The sequence below is a fragment of the Gossypium arboreum genome, chromosome 2 (genome assembly GCF_025698485.1).
Source record: "Gossypium arboreum isolate Shixiya-1 chromosome 2, ASM2569848v2, whole genome shotgun sequence".
NCBI classification, from domain to species: Eukaryota; Viridiplantae; Streptophyta; class Magnoliopsida; order Malvales; family Malvaceae; genus Gossypium; species Gossypium arboreum.
Window position 1 is genome coordinate 38,010,983 of NC_069071.1, and position 17,540 is coordinate 38,028,522.

The following is a 17,540-nucleotide window of genomic DNA, read 5'->3' on the forward strand; positions in this document are numbered from 1 at the left end:
ATATGAGTGAGTAGAGTCGGGTCAATCAATGCAATCACAATAGTATCAAAGAGAGTAAAAGTACCAGTGATAACGTCGGGGAGGATGCCTCCTCTCGTGCGCGGATGGCATATGCTCTAGCAGAGCACGGGTCTCGGATCGGACGGCCAGATTAGAGGCTCCTCTCTGATTACCACCCCTACCTCCAGAGATTCTCGGGGGCCTACCTCCAGCCGTCGTTCCACTAGGTCTTGCACCTTGCGTCTTATTCCTCTCATCTAGCTCCGTGCAATCTCTAATGAAGTGGTCCTTCGAACCGCATCCATAACAGCCCTATTAATGACTTACCCCAACATTCACCTAGGTGTCGTCTTCCACATTGGGGGCATTCGGTCTCTCTTGACGATTATTGCCCACACTAGCTACTCAAGTAGCTCGGAGTCCGTCAATGGTCGGGCTCTAATGGAAATTCCCGCAGTCGTCCTCGACTTACTGGTGTCCTCCCTGAACCTCTTTACAGCCGAGAACGGAGCTTTACTCGTCGATCTTTTACGGTAATCTCTTGCTTCAAATTCAGCCTTCTTCTTCTCCTCCCAAGTTCTTCCGCCTTGCGTGCTCGTTCGACTAGTGTCACGAACTCCTTTATCTCCAAAATTCCCACTAGTAACTTTAACTCTTCATTCAATCCTTCTTCAAATCTTTTGCACATCGCAACCTCATCAGCCACACACTCCGAGCATACCGACTAAGTCTTACGAACTCATGTTCAGATTCGATCTGATCATCCGCCTTGCTTGAGTTCCAAGAATTCCTTACGCTTCGATCGATGAACCGTTGACTAATGTATTTCTTTCAAATTGGATTGGAAGAAATCCCAAGTAACTCGTTCATTTGGGACTATGGAAATTAAAGTCCTCCACCAATAGTAAGTCGAGTCTCATAACAAGGATATAGCACACTTAAGACATTCGTCGGGTGTGCATGACAGATCATCTAACACTCTAATGGTGTTATCGAGCGAAACTCGGCCTTTTCGGCATCATCAAGAACTATGGCCTTGAACTCCTCGCCCCACGCTTCCTAATCAAGTCCACGGTGGTTTACTCAGCCTCACAGGATCGATGAATCGGAGGCATTGCGAGTCTTGGGGTGGAGTATTTAAATTCGGGAATGGTTGGACAGCCGGGTTGGTTCGGGCATATTGCGCGACCCACTCATTCATCATAGTGAAAAAGGCTTGTTTCGCCTTCATTTTGATTATTCGTGGATGACCGAGGCTCAACAGCGGTGTCCCTTGCGCAGAGCAGCCTCTACACTTTCAACGTCATCCGCCAAGGGTCTCTCTACCCCGGGTTCCATCGCTAATCAAAACAAAAATTTCAACCGTCAAGTCATCACATTATTAAGCACTATCAATTTGGCATGTATAGCTAGACTCACACGCTATGGTAGTCCTAGAACCGACTAAACCATAGCTCTGATACCAATAAAATTGTAACACCCTAACTCGTGACCGGCCGATGTCGATACACGAGGGTTAACGAGACAAATCCTCTTAAAGTACCGACCAATTTGGCATTTCTGGACAGGCTGGAAAACTGCGTCACCGTCGCCTTAAAAATCATATCTCGAGTTCCAAAACTCGGAAACTGGTTTCGTAAATTTTCCTGAATTTAGACTCATATACCCATCAATGGATTTATTTTAGAATTTTGGTTGGGCCAATTGGTACAGTTTATTAGTTAAAGTCACCCATGTTACAGGGATCGACTGCTCTGACCTCCGCGTTACAACTTGAATATCTTTCTGTACAGGGCTTTAATACTGGTTCCGTTTGTTTCTAATGAAACTAGACTCAAAATGGAATCTGTACATATAAGGCATGACTCCTAATTCTTTCTGGATAATTTATGGTAAATTTTAAAAGTCGCGACAGGGGACCCAGAAATCGTTCTGGCCCTGTCTCACGAGAACTTTAATATCTCCCAGTATACTGCTCATATGGTCGTTTCGTTTCGTCCATATAAAATAGATTCATCAAGGATCAGTTCCATAATTTACTCACTATTTAATTCTACTTATACTATTTTAGTGATTTTTCAATCTCATCTCACTGCTGCTGTCCGCAACAGTTACTGCAGTAGACTATGCCAATTTCATGAATTTTTCCTTGGCCTTAATCATCCATCATACATGACACAAATTATGGCCACCTTAACAAAATTTGAGTTTCTAAGACTCGTGGCTATAGGTTCTAGCATCCCACTCGACGACCACATAGGCCATTTTCACATGGCTTAAAGTTTACAACCCACAATTCGACAAAATATAATAGCCTATACATGCCAAATGTTCTTCAACAACAAAAAACAATACCACAAGATTTCAGCGGTGTGATGACTTCAACGACGGTTCCGAGCACGCAACAATACGAGTCCAAGAGACCTAAAATGGGTGACAAGAAAACACCGAGTGAGTTTACAACTCAGTAAGTCATAAGCATTCGTCAATCCACTGATAAAGTTACTACTACATGTACAACAAATGAGGCTAGGTACTCGTCCATATCGAATCTATACCATAATACCTCGGACCTTTTGGTCCAATCTTGTACCAATTCATACATCCACATTTCATATTCTACACAACAAGATAATCGAAGCATTTTTACACATTAACTCATTTTCCAGCACAACCATACAATTTCAATCATCACATAGATTTAAGGCTTACCAAATTCAACCCCAAGCATGAACGTATTACCTATTCGTCATGAGCTCAAGGTACTTACCGATCCGCTGTCCATACTCACTCGATGGAGACACACCTCCATATAATTGTTCGATTGGAGATATTTATATATATATAGAGTACGCACACACGTGCTTAATACTCGATTTCGCACACTTAGTGCCATGCGATTTAGGCCCGCACACACAGTGCCATGCCCTTCGAGCTCGCACACTTAGTGCCATATATTTCCAGCATGCACACTTAGTGCCATATATTTCCAGCACGCACACTTAGTGCCAATCTCGTCACCGCATACACACGTATTGCCCGACACTTAGTGCCGAAAGCAAACTTTCTACACATTTCACTATTTCTTTTACATTCAACAATTGTCATCACTCCATACACATACATTTTCATTTATATATATATATATCATCCCATTAAACACAATTGCATAAATTTTACAATCATTTAAGCAATATCAAATACGTGCTTAATGACTTACCTCGTGTTGGGTAAAATAGTTCCAAGTCGGCTACTCGATGACCTTCGTCTTTCCCTTGCTTGATTCTCCTTCTTTAACTCCTTGAGCTTAATCAATAAATCACTAGTTTAACCATCTTGCTAAACATTCATAATTCAACTACACATGCATATGTATGCTTGTATATTCGGCAACCATTCTTACTAATCGTCCATTTGGTCGATTATACACCTAACCGAATATGCACCAAAACTTGATTCAACATTACCTACATACTCACTTTAATGGCGAATATATATATATATGTACAATGTCAACTAACATCTTTTAATCACCTAATTTCATCTCATGAACATTTAATCAAATTTTCCCAATCTAGCATATTTTCACATCCATTTGTAACATCATGTACAACACATATACACATATATCAAAACACAAATTTTACCTATCATGCAACAAGCATAAATCGCACTTATGAGCATTGCATGGCGAATACATCCCACACCATCCCCTTTCAATTTTTGGTCATGGTTAAACAAAGAAAACTCCATGTCTTACTCAAGAATGCTAAAAGAAATTTCAAGAGTAGTCAATCCATCATTACATGTATCATCAACAAGCTTCACATTTAGCATGCAATGGCTTTAACACAATATCAACCTTGGCCAAATACCATTTCCATGGCATAACAAGGATTTGAACCATGGGCTAACATGAACATCAAGTTAGCAACTAAAACATGCATGAATCTCATGACACAACCTCAAACATACCTTAATCTTGACACAAGTATGACCAAATCTCCTTCTAGTTCTCTTCTAAACCAAGCATGAAGCAAAAATCCTTCCTTTTTCCCTTAGTATTTTCAGCCAAGATTTTGAGAATGGATGAACAATTTCTTTTCCTTTCTTTTTCCTCTACTCACGGCAACAAAGGGGGGCATCCATGCTCATTTTTTTTCATTTCTTTATTTTTCTACATAATCCACTAACTAAACATGTTGGAAACATGTTCCCTTGCCCATATTCTTGTCATGGCGGCCACTCACCTTAGGAAGTGGGTTATTTGACATGCAAGGACAACTATTTTCCCACATGTATTAATAGGCCACCTTACAATTGCCTAGCACATTTCTAAATTTTCTCACATAAGTCCTATTTGATAAAAATTCACTTACTATTAACAAAATCCAAACACGAAATTTTCACACATGCATATATACATATAATGAGCATCAATTATGATGGTTAATTATTATTATGACTCGGTTTGGTGGTCCCGAAACCACTTTCCGACTAGGGTCGATTTAGGGATGTCACATGGCCAAATTTGCAGAAATGTCAAAGTACAAGGGTTATTTGGTAATTTTTCATTCTCCTCGATTTTCCACTCAATCTTGATCTAAATTAATAATTTCATTCAATTAATTAATTTAGACGGTAAATTAATTTACTTTATGCAATTTATTTATTTTGACATTTTTACAAAATTACCCCTAACAATTTACTTTTATTCAATTTAGTCCCTAAGCCTAAAACATGCAAATTAACCATTTTTATTACAAACCCATGCCAACCAAATTTTAATAGCATCCATTTCAACCCATTTTTGCAACAATTTCACATCAAGTCCTTGAACTATTACTATTTCAGCAATTTAGTCCCTAATTAGCAAATTCATCAAAAATCACTTAATAAAATACTTATAAATAATAGCTAATACTTCAAATTCATCATTTAACATATAAAATCAGAAATATTAATTAATAAAAACATTCAAAATCTTTAACAATTTTAAAAATGAAGGCACGGGTTAGCTGGACCTAGTTGCAATGATTTCAAAAATATAAAAATTATTAGAAACGGGTGAAAAATGGCTTACCATGCACAAATTAAAGCATGGCCGAACCTTGGTTCTCCTTGCCATGGTGTTTCGGTGATGGACATATCAAATGAAGAAGGAAACCTTTTGTTTTCTTATTTTATTAACTTTGTATTCTTTATTTTATCTTTATCTTTTAACAATAATATTATATCATATAAAACACATATAAATTTAAAAGAAAATAAAGCTTTAACCGCTGACCAACTTAAGAATGGGTAATTTACCCATTAAGGCCATCCAATTATAATTCTTTAATCAATTAATACCTTTAAACTAATAGCGATTGACTTTTGCAACTTTTATGATTTAGTCTTTTTTGCTTAATTAAGTATCGAAATATTAAAATTTCTTATCGAAACTTTACTACAACCTTAATAATACTTCATAAATATTTATAAAAATATTTATAGTTTGGTTTATAAAAACAGGGTCCCGATACCTCATTTTCTAAAACTACTTGACTTTAGGGTCTTACCACTTAAACTTAATTAATCATTCAAATAGCATAAATTACCACATCAAAAACCCTTTTAAAACCATATTTGACTCGTAAATATTAAAAAATAATATTTATGAACTTATTCATTGGATTTGTGACCCTGAAACCACTATTTTTGGCACCACTGAAAAACGGGTTGTTATATTAGACATCCTTAATTAAAACCCAAAGCCAAAATATGAATTTATTTGTTTTAAAATATTTTAAATTATTTGTTTTAAAATATTTTAAATTTACTCCAAAATAATTTAAATAAAGATAAACCCTATCTCAAGATATCAGACACTCTATTACTATGTCATCTTTGGACAAAAATATTAACTTGTAAGTGATATCTTATTATGGTAATCAAACACTAACAATAAGAACATGTCGAACCATGAATCTTTCTTTGGGCGAATTTATTGCTCACATGTAAAACATAATAATTGTCACATATTTATTACCATAGTTGCACATGTAATATTATAAATCTTCATTTGGGCTGATCAATATTAACATAACTCAAGTTACATGCACACAACCTTTTATATTTTAAAACAAAATAATTTATACAAAAAAGATCACTTTGGTGACTTATTATTTCAATTAAGTTATTTTAAAATTATATAATTATACCAATATTCAAATTTAAAATTTACCCAATAGTCAAAGGTCAAAACTAAAATTTTTTTATTGCACTACAGTTTCCAAAATAATCCAAAATAAGATTGTCTTAATAGTGCAATTAAAAAACCAAAAACCTTAATCTTTGTCTTTTTTTTTTAACCATATATGTCAAAACCAAATTCAACGAAAGTTTATAACCATACCATTAAAATCAATCTCAATTCATGCAAAATAAAATCATGCATTATTCCCTTAAATTCATTGATATATATAATGCATGTAATAAAAATAGTACCGACATGCTTTGCATCTACACATAACTCCAAAACTAAATATATGATTAAACTGATATAAAGTTCAAAATCCCAAAGAGAAAATCAGTAAACAAAACCCTAAATCTCATAAGTCATTCACAAAAGAGTACAAAATTATCTCCATAATTACCGCAAAAACTCTCATCAAAACACATCTACGACTATATCTTGTCGGCCCAAAAAGAAAGAAAAGCCCTTATTGATTGACATATCAAATTAGAGATATAATGACCCCCTTTAAATATGTTAAGATTATAGTTCTAATTATACTGAAATATTCCTAGAACAATTAGAGTCCAACTGGGAGAAGCGGTCCTGCTTGAAGTCTAAAACATAGCTGCCAAATAGGAGGACATTTCGTGACGTCGTGACATGACATATCAGCTCATCGCGACGTCATCTCTGCTTTGCTATTTCAACGTTGTCGAGTTGTCCTGATGCTCCTCGTCGTGACGTTGGGCCTTTTTCAGGCCTTCTTCGGTTGCTTGTCAAAATGTCTTTTCTAAGTACTTACAAAGAGCCTAATAAATGCAAGGCATACCCCACAATGCACCTTCTATTTTTATACTATAATTTTTTTTTTCATTGTAAAAAGATTGGTGGTTAAATTTTAAAATTGTATTTGTAACATAATTCTTGTAGTACCTACATTTTTAGAATTGACAAAGATAATTTTTTAACGAATCAAACTGTGCATAAAGAATAAAATTGTAGCTTTTGTTACATAAAAGTTGAATCTCAAAGTAAAAAAAAAAGGACGGTGAAAGTGAAGCAATTGTATAATTGATGAACTTGTATCTGTAACAGAATTCTGAAATTATCATTAGCTGGTGCATCAATTCAACTAAATTTATCTATTTCAAAGGTCAGTGATTAGATTAAAGCTGAATAAAAAAAAAATTGCAAATACCTTGAACTCTTATATATATATATATATATATATATTGTATTTTGATTCAATGTTATTTATAAGTTGAAAAATATATTCATTTTATTTTTTCCTAAGCAAATCATCATTCTAAATGGTTTTCGAGCGTTAACCGTAATTATATAATTGTGAATATATTTTTACCATAATTACTACATTAAAGGAAAATTAGTCAAAATCCATTTAAACGATTTGATAATGGATTTTGTTTTCATTGAAACCATTAGAGAACCATTTACATCAACATAAAAAGTGGTAACATTGAACTTAAAATTACCAAAAATACTTAGATATATTAAATGACAAATCTCATGATCCACTGCAACTTTCTCATGCTCAACCTACTTTTGGAAAGACTTGTGTATTTTATGATCAAATGAATATGTGAGTTAATAAACTTTATTCTCGTGTCATCAGAAATTGATAAAGTATTCAAATTTTCTTAATAAAAGATGTAAAAATATTTTATTTTTAAAATATAATTAAAGAAAGAATCGTAAGTAAAATTGAAATTAATTTAGAGTGAAATGAAAGTAAAAAGTAAGGGAAGAAGGGAAAAATAATAATAATCACATAACCTACCACTATAATGAGATTAAGCGATAATATATCGAACGGTTGGTTATAAAGCTTAATGTGGTACTTGATTTTTTTTATCCCTGTACTTAGGACTCACTCTGTTAATTTTTTAAATTGAGCCAACGAAAATGCAATGAGTATCACGTTAATTTAAAATTTTAGAAAATTACAATATATATATATATATATATATATATATAATTATGTATATAAATTCTAAAATATATATAATCTACAAATTTACTTAAAATTTTATACATATAAAATTGAAATAAATTGCAAAAAATAAAAAAAATATTTGAAGTTAATTTTTTTTAAAAACACAAAAGTGTTCATAGTTGACTAGTCTTGATCGAGCCGGAATGCCAGCAAGTGTTTGTTTTTGAATTTTAAATATTTTTAGTTTAAAATTTAAAAATAAATTAAATATTTTATGAATTAAAATTTAAAAATAACATGTAATTTTTATATATTTATTTCAGAATTTATATAATTTTTATTTTTAATTCCTTAAACTATTAACTTTTAAATTTTAATATATATTTTAATTTTTAAGAATATAAATATTATTTTTGAATTTTGAATTTTTATAAATTTCTAAAAATTTTAATATATATATATATATGTATATGTATAGAGAGAGAGAGATTCTATACAATTGGTTCAAATTTAAAATTTAACCCTGTTAACTTTATATACCAGTTTGAGTAGGAAATCCAAAAAGAAGTACTTAATTGGGATAAAAAGAAAGTTGGAGAGCACATTAAAGTTTGAAATCAAATTGGTGTATGATTTAGTATATTAACCCAAAAATTAAAGACTTGTATAATTGGAGAATTGCTAGATATAGTTTCCCATCTGCCACCATTTTTACACAATATATCCTAATTTTAGTCACACTTTCCTTCCATTATTTGTCCTATAGAATCTCAGAAACGTAGTTATATATAAACATCACTACTTTCTTCTCTTAGTTATTTTCATTTATTTAATTTTCTTTTCTCTGTTGCTTTGGCTTGAAAAGAAAAAATGGGAAGAGGGAAGATTGAAATAAAGAAGATTGAGAATTTGAATAGTAGGCAAGTAACGTTTTCAAAGCGAAGAAATGGGTTGTTGAAGAAAGCTAGAGAGTTGTCCATCTTATGCGATGCAGAGGTTAGTGTCATTATTTTCTCTACCACCGGCAAACTTTACCAGTGGTCTAGCACCAGGTACGTTATAAACCACCTCATTTTTTTTATTTTTTATTTTTTATTTTTTTTTGTAATCACAAAAGAAATCTTTGCTACATAGTTGGTGGTATTTGTATGGAGCGAGTTATTTTATCTGTTTCCGTTATTTTATGAGAAAAATCTGCAAGAAGAAAGAAACTATTGGCAACGTCTAAAAATAGGAAAATAGAATCTGTAGATTGTAGAATTGGATGGGCACTTTTTTTTGTAAAAGAAAATTTGGCTGAAAGTAGTAGGTTAAGGCAACATATTAATAATGGGTTTAAGCTCAATTATTGTGGGAGTCTTAAAATGAGGAGATATTGGACTCAGTTGTTAGCCATCATCATCATCTATTGAATGATTGTAGCATGGAAGACACTCTTTTAAAATACAACAGAGGGAAGATAGTGGAACAACATCCTTTTGATGAACAAAAAGCAGAGGTAATGCTAACATTCAATAAAATTTCCCTAATCTGCATTTCCACAATGAGTATGCAATATGTACAGACTACATCCACATTTCATTTTTCCCACTTAAATACTTGGCCTAGATTAGCATCTAAATATATATTTCGTTATTTAATTCAATTCAATATTGTTATAAAAATCAGTTCACATGAGATACCTACTAGAACGCACACTTCTAACTAATTAGAATACAACATGTGGAAATATATATAAAAATTCAAAAGAGTTTATAAAAAGGAAAAAGTTAAATGTTTTAGAAAATTATCATTGACTTTGACAAATTGTTAACTTTATTTGACTCTCGCAATTAAATTTGAATATGAATTTTAAATTTTTAAAAATTTTGTTGAGTTAGAAAAAAATTATATTTGAGGTTTTAAAAAAACACTTTTCTAAAAATAATTACAATTTTTCTAGAATTTATATATTTTAGAGTTTTGATATTTAGTAAATTTAAGAATTTGTTGATATATTTTTGGATTTTATGTAAGAAATATTTTTATAAATTATTGCAATTTGTCTAGAGTTTATATATATTTAATTTTTTATTTTTTTAAAATTTTAAAGTTTATTGTATTTATAATTCACTTTTAAAATTTAGATAGCTTTTGTATTTTCTAAAATTTAACTAAATTATTCCAAATTTAAAATTTATATATCATACAATTTTCTAAATTTTATTTCAAAAAATTCAGATTTTCTATTTTTAAAATTCTTCTTAGAATTTATATATAAATATTTAATTTCAATCTACATGAATTCCACATGTCGCGTTCTAATTAGATGGATGTGCAACGTTGTACTCGCTAATAGGTGATATGTGTCTGTTAAGTTTTTTGACATTGATAATGCTGTTAGAGTAAATTGGACAATGGAATATAACTTTAGATGTCAATTTAAAAAAAGCTTGAAGTATCAAAATGAAAAGCAAAACGACATTATTTAAGAGCCAAATCATGCATTAAGTATTTCATTTGATCATCTTTTTGGTGTGAATAATAAAAATTACATTGTTTCTGATGCTAGAGTTTTTTTTTTTTTTTGGTTATATAAGCAAAACTCACAATCAATTGACGTAAGCACTCTAAAAGAGGAGTATTTAAAGTTACGTGCGGCATACATGTAAGTCATTTCAATGAAAGATAAGTTTACATGTGTATATATATGTTGAGATTAGGAATGATATTGGTTAGGTTGGTTTGGTTCTCGATTTTTCATATTAATTTTTTATTTTGAATTTTTAGACTTATTTATCAAATAAGTTTTGTTTTATGACTTTTGAATATTATTTGGCAAAATTTCTACATTTTTCATCACTTTTTAAAAAAATAAATTTTCAAGAACGTTTAAATTATTTTCACTAATTTAAATATACAATATTTATTTTATATCATAAAAATTAAAATTAATTATATATTACTAAAAATAGAATTGATGTGATTTCAAGTAATCATGAATTTCAAACTTGTATTCCATAAATCGCCCAAACATTCAGTTCAAGTCGGTTTTTGATTTTTTAATAGGTGTGATTTGGAGTTGCAGGCGATTGAATGGAAAGGAGCTGGAGGGTCTAAGTTTCAAAGAAGTACAACAACTGGAGCATCAATTAAATGAAGGAATATTATCAATTAAAGAACATAAGGTATTTACTAATCAAATATCATTTTCATGAGAAAGGATTGCTTGACCCACCTAACTTAAATCACCTTTTGATGTTTTAGTATTTAGTAAGAATGATGGGTTAAACCCGAATTATGCAACAAACAAGAACAAAATACGAGAAAATTGAACATAATTTTGTTCGTGGAAAACCTTCTGAAGAGGATAAAAAATCACAGGCAAAGAAAACTTCACTAAAATGGTAAAAAAACCAAAAGAAGAGTATAAGATAAACAAACAAACAAAACCCAAAAATACAAAGTTCTGTCGAAATTCTCACAAATTCTCTCTTAATTATGTTGTTGAATCTATTTCTCTAGGATTGCTAAAAGCCCTATTTATAGGCTAAAATTTGTGAGTATAAGATAAACACACAAACTAAACCCAAAAATACAAAGTTCTCTCGAAATTCTCACAAATTCTCTCTTAATTATGTTGTTGAATCTATTTCTCTAGGATTGCTAAAAGCCCTATTTATAGGCTAAAATTTGTGACTAATCTGATTAGAATATCCTAGAGTTATTAGAGTTTGACTAAGAAAGATAAGTTTAACTAGGAGAAGAAACTTGATTTAGTGGGAAACACATTGTCATGTCATGATGTGGCATATTATCTCGTCAGAACGTTCTTCTTCACATAGTCGAAATGTGGCGATTCTTCTCGTCGAGGCATCGGTGTCATGTCATCGTGACGTCAGCTTTTCCTCATCACAATGTCAATTTTGTTTCATTCGAAATGCGAGGCACACTCAACAAATCTCCGCACTTGACTTGTATTTCTAAAATGCCTTCTTTGTGATGGGGCCATCATATCAGTTGGATTATTTTCTATGTCGATTTTGTGAATCTGAACATCTCTTTGAGCAATCACCTCTCGAACAAAGTGGTATTGAATGTCTATGTGCTTTTTTCTTTCGTGATGCATCTGATCTTTAGTGATATGTATGACACTTTGACTATCACAAATAAACCTCTCAACCAACTCCCCAAGTAAACCTCTCAACCAAATGGCCTCTTTCATAGCCTCTATGATAGTCATATATTTTGCCTTTGTAGTTGTTAATGCCAAAGTAGCCTGTAGTGTGGCTTTCCAGTTAATTGTGCAATTTCCAAAAGTGAACAAATAACCAATGAGAAATCTTCTTTTGTCTAAGTCTCCTCTATAATCTAAATCTACACAGTTGACTAGGCCTTCTGAACATATTTCAAATTCCAAACAAGTATTAGATGTCCTCTTTAAATATCTAAGAATTAACTTAACAGCTTGCTAGTGTAATTTGTCGAGTTTTACCATGTATTTAGTTACTACACTAACAACATGTAAAATATCAGGATGAGTACAAACCATTGCATATGTTAAACTTTCTAGCTCACTGGAATAAAGAACCAAAGACATGTACCTTTCTTCGCTTGCAGTTTGTGGTGATTCTAAAGCCGAAAGGTTGAAACGTACAGCTAAGGGAGTACTAATTGGTTTAGAATCTTTCATTTCAAATCGCTCTAGGATCCTTTCAATTTATTTCTATTGTGATAGAAATAGCTTCTCGAAGTGTCTATTCCCGAAGTTTCCATCCCTAGAATTTTATTGGTTGCACTAAGATCCTTTATCTCGAACTTAGAGTTAAGCATGGTTTTAAGTCGATTTATTTCTAATAGATCCTTGGTCGCAATTAAAAGATCATTAATATAAAGTAGCAATTAAATAAATTATCTATCATCTAAACATTGTAGATGCACACAACTGTCATCCAACTCCGAGCAAAACTTATACTTAATGTAACACCTATAACCCGTATCCGTCGTGGGAACAAGGTTACGGAGCATCACCGAAACTTTCAAAATATTTACAAATAATTCACGTTAATTACTATTCATTTACCAAAATTATTTATAACGTCCCTTAAATGGACCCTCGAGGCCCAATTTGAGTATTAGAATCGAGTCGGGACTTAATCGAGAACTCCAAGAATTTTTTGTAAAATTTCTAAAATTTTTCTAAGTGCAAGGCTCACACGCCCGTGTGACCCTATGACATTCCAGTGTTGTAGGCCGTGTTTGACTCTGTGTAACTTTCTGACTTGTGCCACATGGCCAGCCACACGCTCGAGTGAATAGGCCGTGTGATCAATTTAATTTTCAAAAATTAGGTGCAGGGTTCACATGCCCAAGACACACGCCCATGTCTCTGCCTGCGTGCTCAATTCTGAGCATTCTGTTTCTCGAATTTAAGATGCAGGGGACACACGACCTAACCACACGCCCATGTACCAAGTCGTGTGTCACACACGGTCTAGACACACGCCCGTGTGGACAAAATAAAGTCATTTCTAGCTTCATTTCTCACCTAAAATTTTACCAATATCCTGCACCAAAACTTACATCCAAATACCAACCAATCCAAGCATTATAACATAACCAATTCAAGCATCTAATATAGTATATCATTTTATGGATACCTCAATCAAACCATAATATATGTACTCATGATAATACCATAAGATTTCCTTAATAGATATTCCAAAATATAATCATTACTAGCCATTTCAAATAGCTAGATTACAAACAAAATTTATATACCAATATTTGGCTAAGTTACCTATACATGCCATTATACCAAAATGAGGTTACTATTTATACCAAAACAAGCTTGTGGATAGTGTGATGATGCTCCAACCGTTCACCAACCTTCGCGAGCTTCAGAGCACTATAAAACAGAGAAAAGTAAACCTAGTAAGCATACTATGCTTATTAAGTTCGTATAACTGGAATTAAACATACCAATCTCTTTATTAAAATTATGTATATAATAACATGTTTCCATCAACTTGACAAAATTGCCTAAACACATGCACTCAATCAAGCAAGTTAGTAACTTAATTGTCATATACATCAAATAAACATAGATGAGCTCATCATACTATATTCTTTCAAGACATTATTCATTTCGTCTCATAATTCTCATAACATGTCAAGTATTTTATCCGTTGAATCATTGAAATTCCGATGGATACTCAAATAGTACACTCAAGGTGTACAATTCAGTAACCTGTCAATTCATATTCAAGAGTACCCATTAGGGCACATAATCAGTGAGTACACTCTCAAGCCACATATATCACGTAACAAGATTACTTGTCCAAGCTAAATCCTATTTCCAATATATGCTCATAAGAGCTTATTTAGGATTACCCGTTCGGGCTAAATCCTATCTATAACCTATGCTTAAGAGGGCTTATTTTAGGATTACCGGTCCAGGCTAAATCCTTTCTATAATGAGATCAATCGGATTACTCGTTCGAGCTAAATCCTGCCAGCAACAAATGCAGGACCTCATTTAATAGGGGAAATCACATTTATCCATCGAAATCCAATATTCAAACGGAACTTGACCTTTTTCATATAATTTCAAGCATGTATTTATTTCCTAAATTGTAACATCCAAACAATTCGCATACAAATAAATCATATTCTATACAAATACAATATCCAATACAACATTTTTACATGCTCAATTAAGTTACACGAACTTACCTCGACACTTGTTCGCATATATAGATTTACTAATCTGAAACTTTCTCCTTTCCTCGATCTAACTTTGAATTTGTGTTATCCGGATCTATATAAATGAATTTAATAATCAATTATCACCTTTCAAATTTAATTGAACTCAATTTACATCCTAGGTAAAATTATCATTTTGCCCTTAAACTTTCTATAAATTCTAATTTCATCCCTAGGTTCGAAAAATGAAATTCATGCAATTTATTACTTTTTCCAAGCCTAACCAAAATTTCAATATAAAATTTACAGCACATATTTTCTATAAAATTCAAAATTTTTCTTCAATTTTCACAACTTTACAAATTAGTCCTTAAATCATATTTTCATCAAAAATCACTTTGTAAAAGTTGTTTATCTATCAACAACCTTTCATTTTCTACCATAAATTCCTAATTTTCATCATATTCATCCTTGACATAATTTCTATACTTTGATAACTTTTCAAATTAACCCCCTAAATAGAAAGATTAAACTATCTCGGTTTTAAAAATATCAAAATTACTAAAACGGGACAAGAAAACTTACCCATTAAACCAAGAAAGATTGTTTTCTCTTTACTAGGGTTCCATGGAATATTTGGGGAAGAAGATGATATAAAATGATTTTAATTCTATTTTAATTATTTATCATCTTTAATTATTTCTATTTCCAATTTAGACCTTTCCCTTTTCTAAATTTCCATGGATGAATCATCAAAAATATCTACTAACTTTTTATTAATGGTCTAATTACCATATAAAGACCTCAAGTTTTGAATTCCATAGCTATTTGATCCTTCTAACACTAGAATTTAACTTTTGCATTTTATACAATTTGGTCCTTATTGTAATTAAGCATATAATCAGTAAAATTTTCTTATCAAAATTTTCATATAACATCTCTATCATAATATGGACCATGAAATAAAATTAAAATAAATTTTATTTTTTGCTCGGATTTGTGGTCCCGAAACCACTATTCCGATTTCACTGAAAATGGGTTGTTACACTTAACATGAAGGAACCAAACTTCTTGTACCAATGCTGAGGGGACTGATTTAGGCCATATAATGAATTCTGAAGAAGACAAACATGATCTTCCTTGCCTTCGATACTGAAGCCTTCAAGTTATTGCAAGTAAATTTCCTCCTCTAGGTTACTATGAAGGAATGTAGTTTTCACATCTAACTACTCTAATTCGAGATTGTGTAATGCAGAAAAAGTAATAGTGCCTAAATGGACATATGCTTGGAAACATGAAAGAAAAAAATCATGAAAATCAACACCTTCCACTTGATTGTAACCCTTCGCGACCAATGTCGCGTTATATCTTGTGTCACCTTAACCCGATCCTTCTTTCTTTTTGAATACTCACTTGCAACTAACTAATTTTTTTTTTGATGGGTGGTTTAACAAGTTTCTAGGTCTCGTTCTTATTGAAGGACTCCATCTTTTCTTCCATAGCAATAACTAACTTGCTGGAATCAGAAGCTTTTACTGCCTTTGAATAATTTGAATAGTCGGCTGAATGAATGCTCTTTGCAGCACTTAGAGCATATGTCACTAGATTTTCTTCACAATATTTTTGTGGTGGCTTGATCTCTCGCTTTTTTCTATCTCGAGCTAACTTATAGTCTTAAAGTTGAGATGTTAGGGTCTCTAATTTTGATGGAATGGCTTCGAAAACCTTCTGTTACATTTAAGAGACATCGATTTCATGATTTCTACATGACATCGCGACGTGGCGGTTCTTCTCGTTGGGACATTACGATATCGAGTGTTCATGACATCATTGTTTATTTTTGTTTTTAACTCCATCTTACTTGAAACACTTGGTTCTTTATGTTGTTTTGACTTGGTGACCAACTTTTTGAGAAAATCATTGATGTCTCATTAAACATAACATCTCTACTGATGATTATCTTACTAGTTTCTGGGCACCATAACTTATAGCTTTTTATCCCGGTAGCAAAACCTAGAAAAATACACTTCACAGCCCTTGGTTCAAGCTTTTCCTAACTGACTCGAGCATAAGCAAGACAACTGAATACTCTAAGGTTAGAGTAATTAGGAGGATTACCTGACCAAATCTCTTTAAGAACATTTCCATCCAATGCTTGATGTGGAGATTGGTTCACCAAATAACTTGCCAGGTTAACTAATTTGGCCCAAAACTCCTTTTTTAAGCCTGCTTTGGAAAGCATACATCAGGATTTCTCAAGTAACATTCTATTCATTCTTTTGGAAACACCATTCTACTACGGGGTACCAACAATTGTGTGATGTCTTTCAATTCCTTCTCATTTGCAGAAATTGTTAAACTCAACTGAACAGAACTTAAGACCATTATCCATTCTTCACCACTTTATGGACTTCCCAGTCTACTTTTCTAGTAAGGTCTTCCATTGCTTAAAGATCCTGAAGGCTTTATTCTTGTGTTTTAGGAAATAAACCCAAACTTTCCTGGAGTGGTGGTCAATAAAAGTTAGAAAATATCTACTACCTCCTTTGGAGACAAATGGAGCCAGACCCTGTAAATCGGAATGAATATAGTCAAGGGCCCTTTTTGTCTTGTGCACGACGGAATAAAGCTGACTCGAGTCTACTTCCCATAAATGTAATGCTCGTAGAAATCTAGCTTTCC

The 17,540-nt window shown here is 32.3% G+C and overlaps 1 protein-coding gene and 1 long non-coding RNA gene across 2 annotated transcripts in view; one reads left to right on the forward strand and one right to left on the reverse strand.

The window, feature by feature from the left end:
* Positions 1-2,402: 2,402 nt before the first annotated feature.
* LOC128289383 (uncharacterized) lies at positions 2,403-5,155 on the reverse strand. Its single transcript, XR_008279020.1, has 3 exons — positions 5,084-5,155; positions 3,221-3,306; positions 2,403-2,424 (listed from the first exon to the last, which is right to left on the reverse strand). It is a non-coding gene; the product is annotated as an uncharacterized LOC128289383 (long non-coding RNA).
* A 3,613-nt stretch (positions 5,156-8,768) lies between these two features.
* The window catches only part of LOC108466732 (agamous-like MADS-box protein AGL18), a 28,065-nt gene continuing 19,293 nt past the window's right edge, over positions 8,769-17,540 (forward strand). Inside the window, exons 1-4 of the mRNA XM_017767103.2 lie at positions 8,769-9,226; positions 9,597-9,672; positions 10,754-10,821; positions 11,242-11,341. Coding sequence (XP_017622592.1) covers positions 9,045-9,226; positions 9,597-9,672; positions 10,754-10,821; positions 11,242-11,341 — 426 coding nt within the window. The 5' untranslated portion in view covers positions 8,769-9,044. The remainder of the gene's footprint in view (positions 9,227-9,596; positions 9,673-10,753; positions 10,822-11,241; positions 11,342-17,540) is intronic.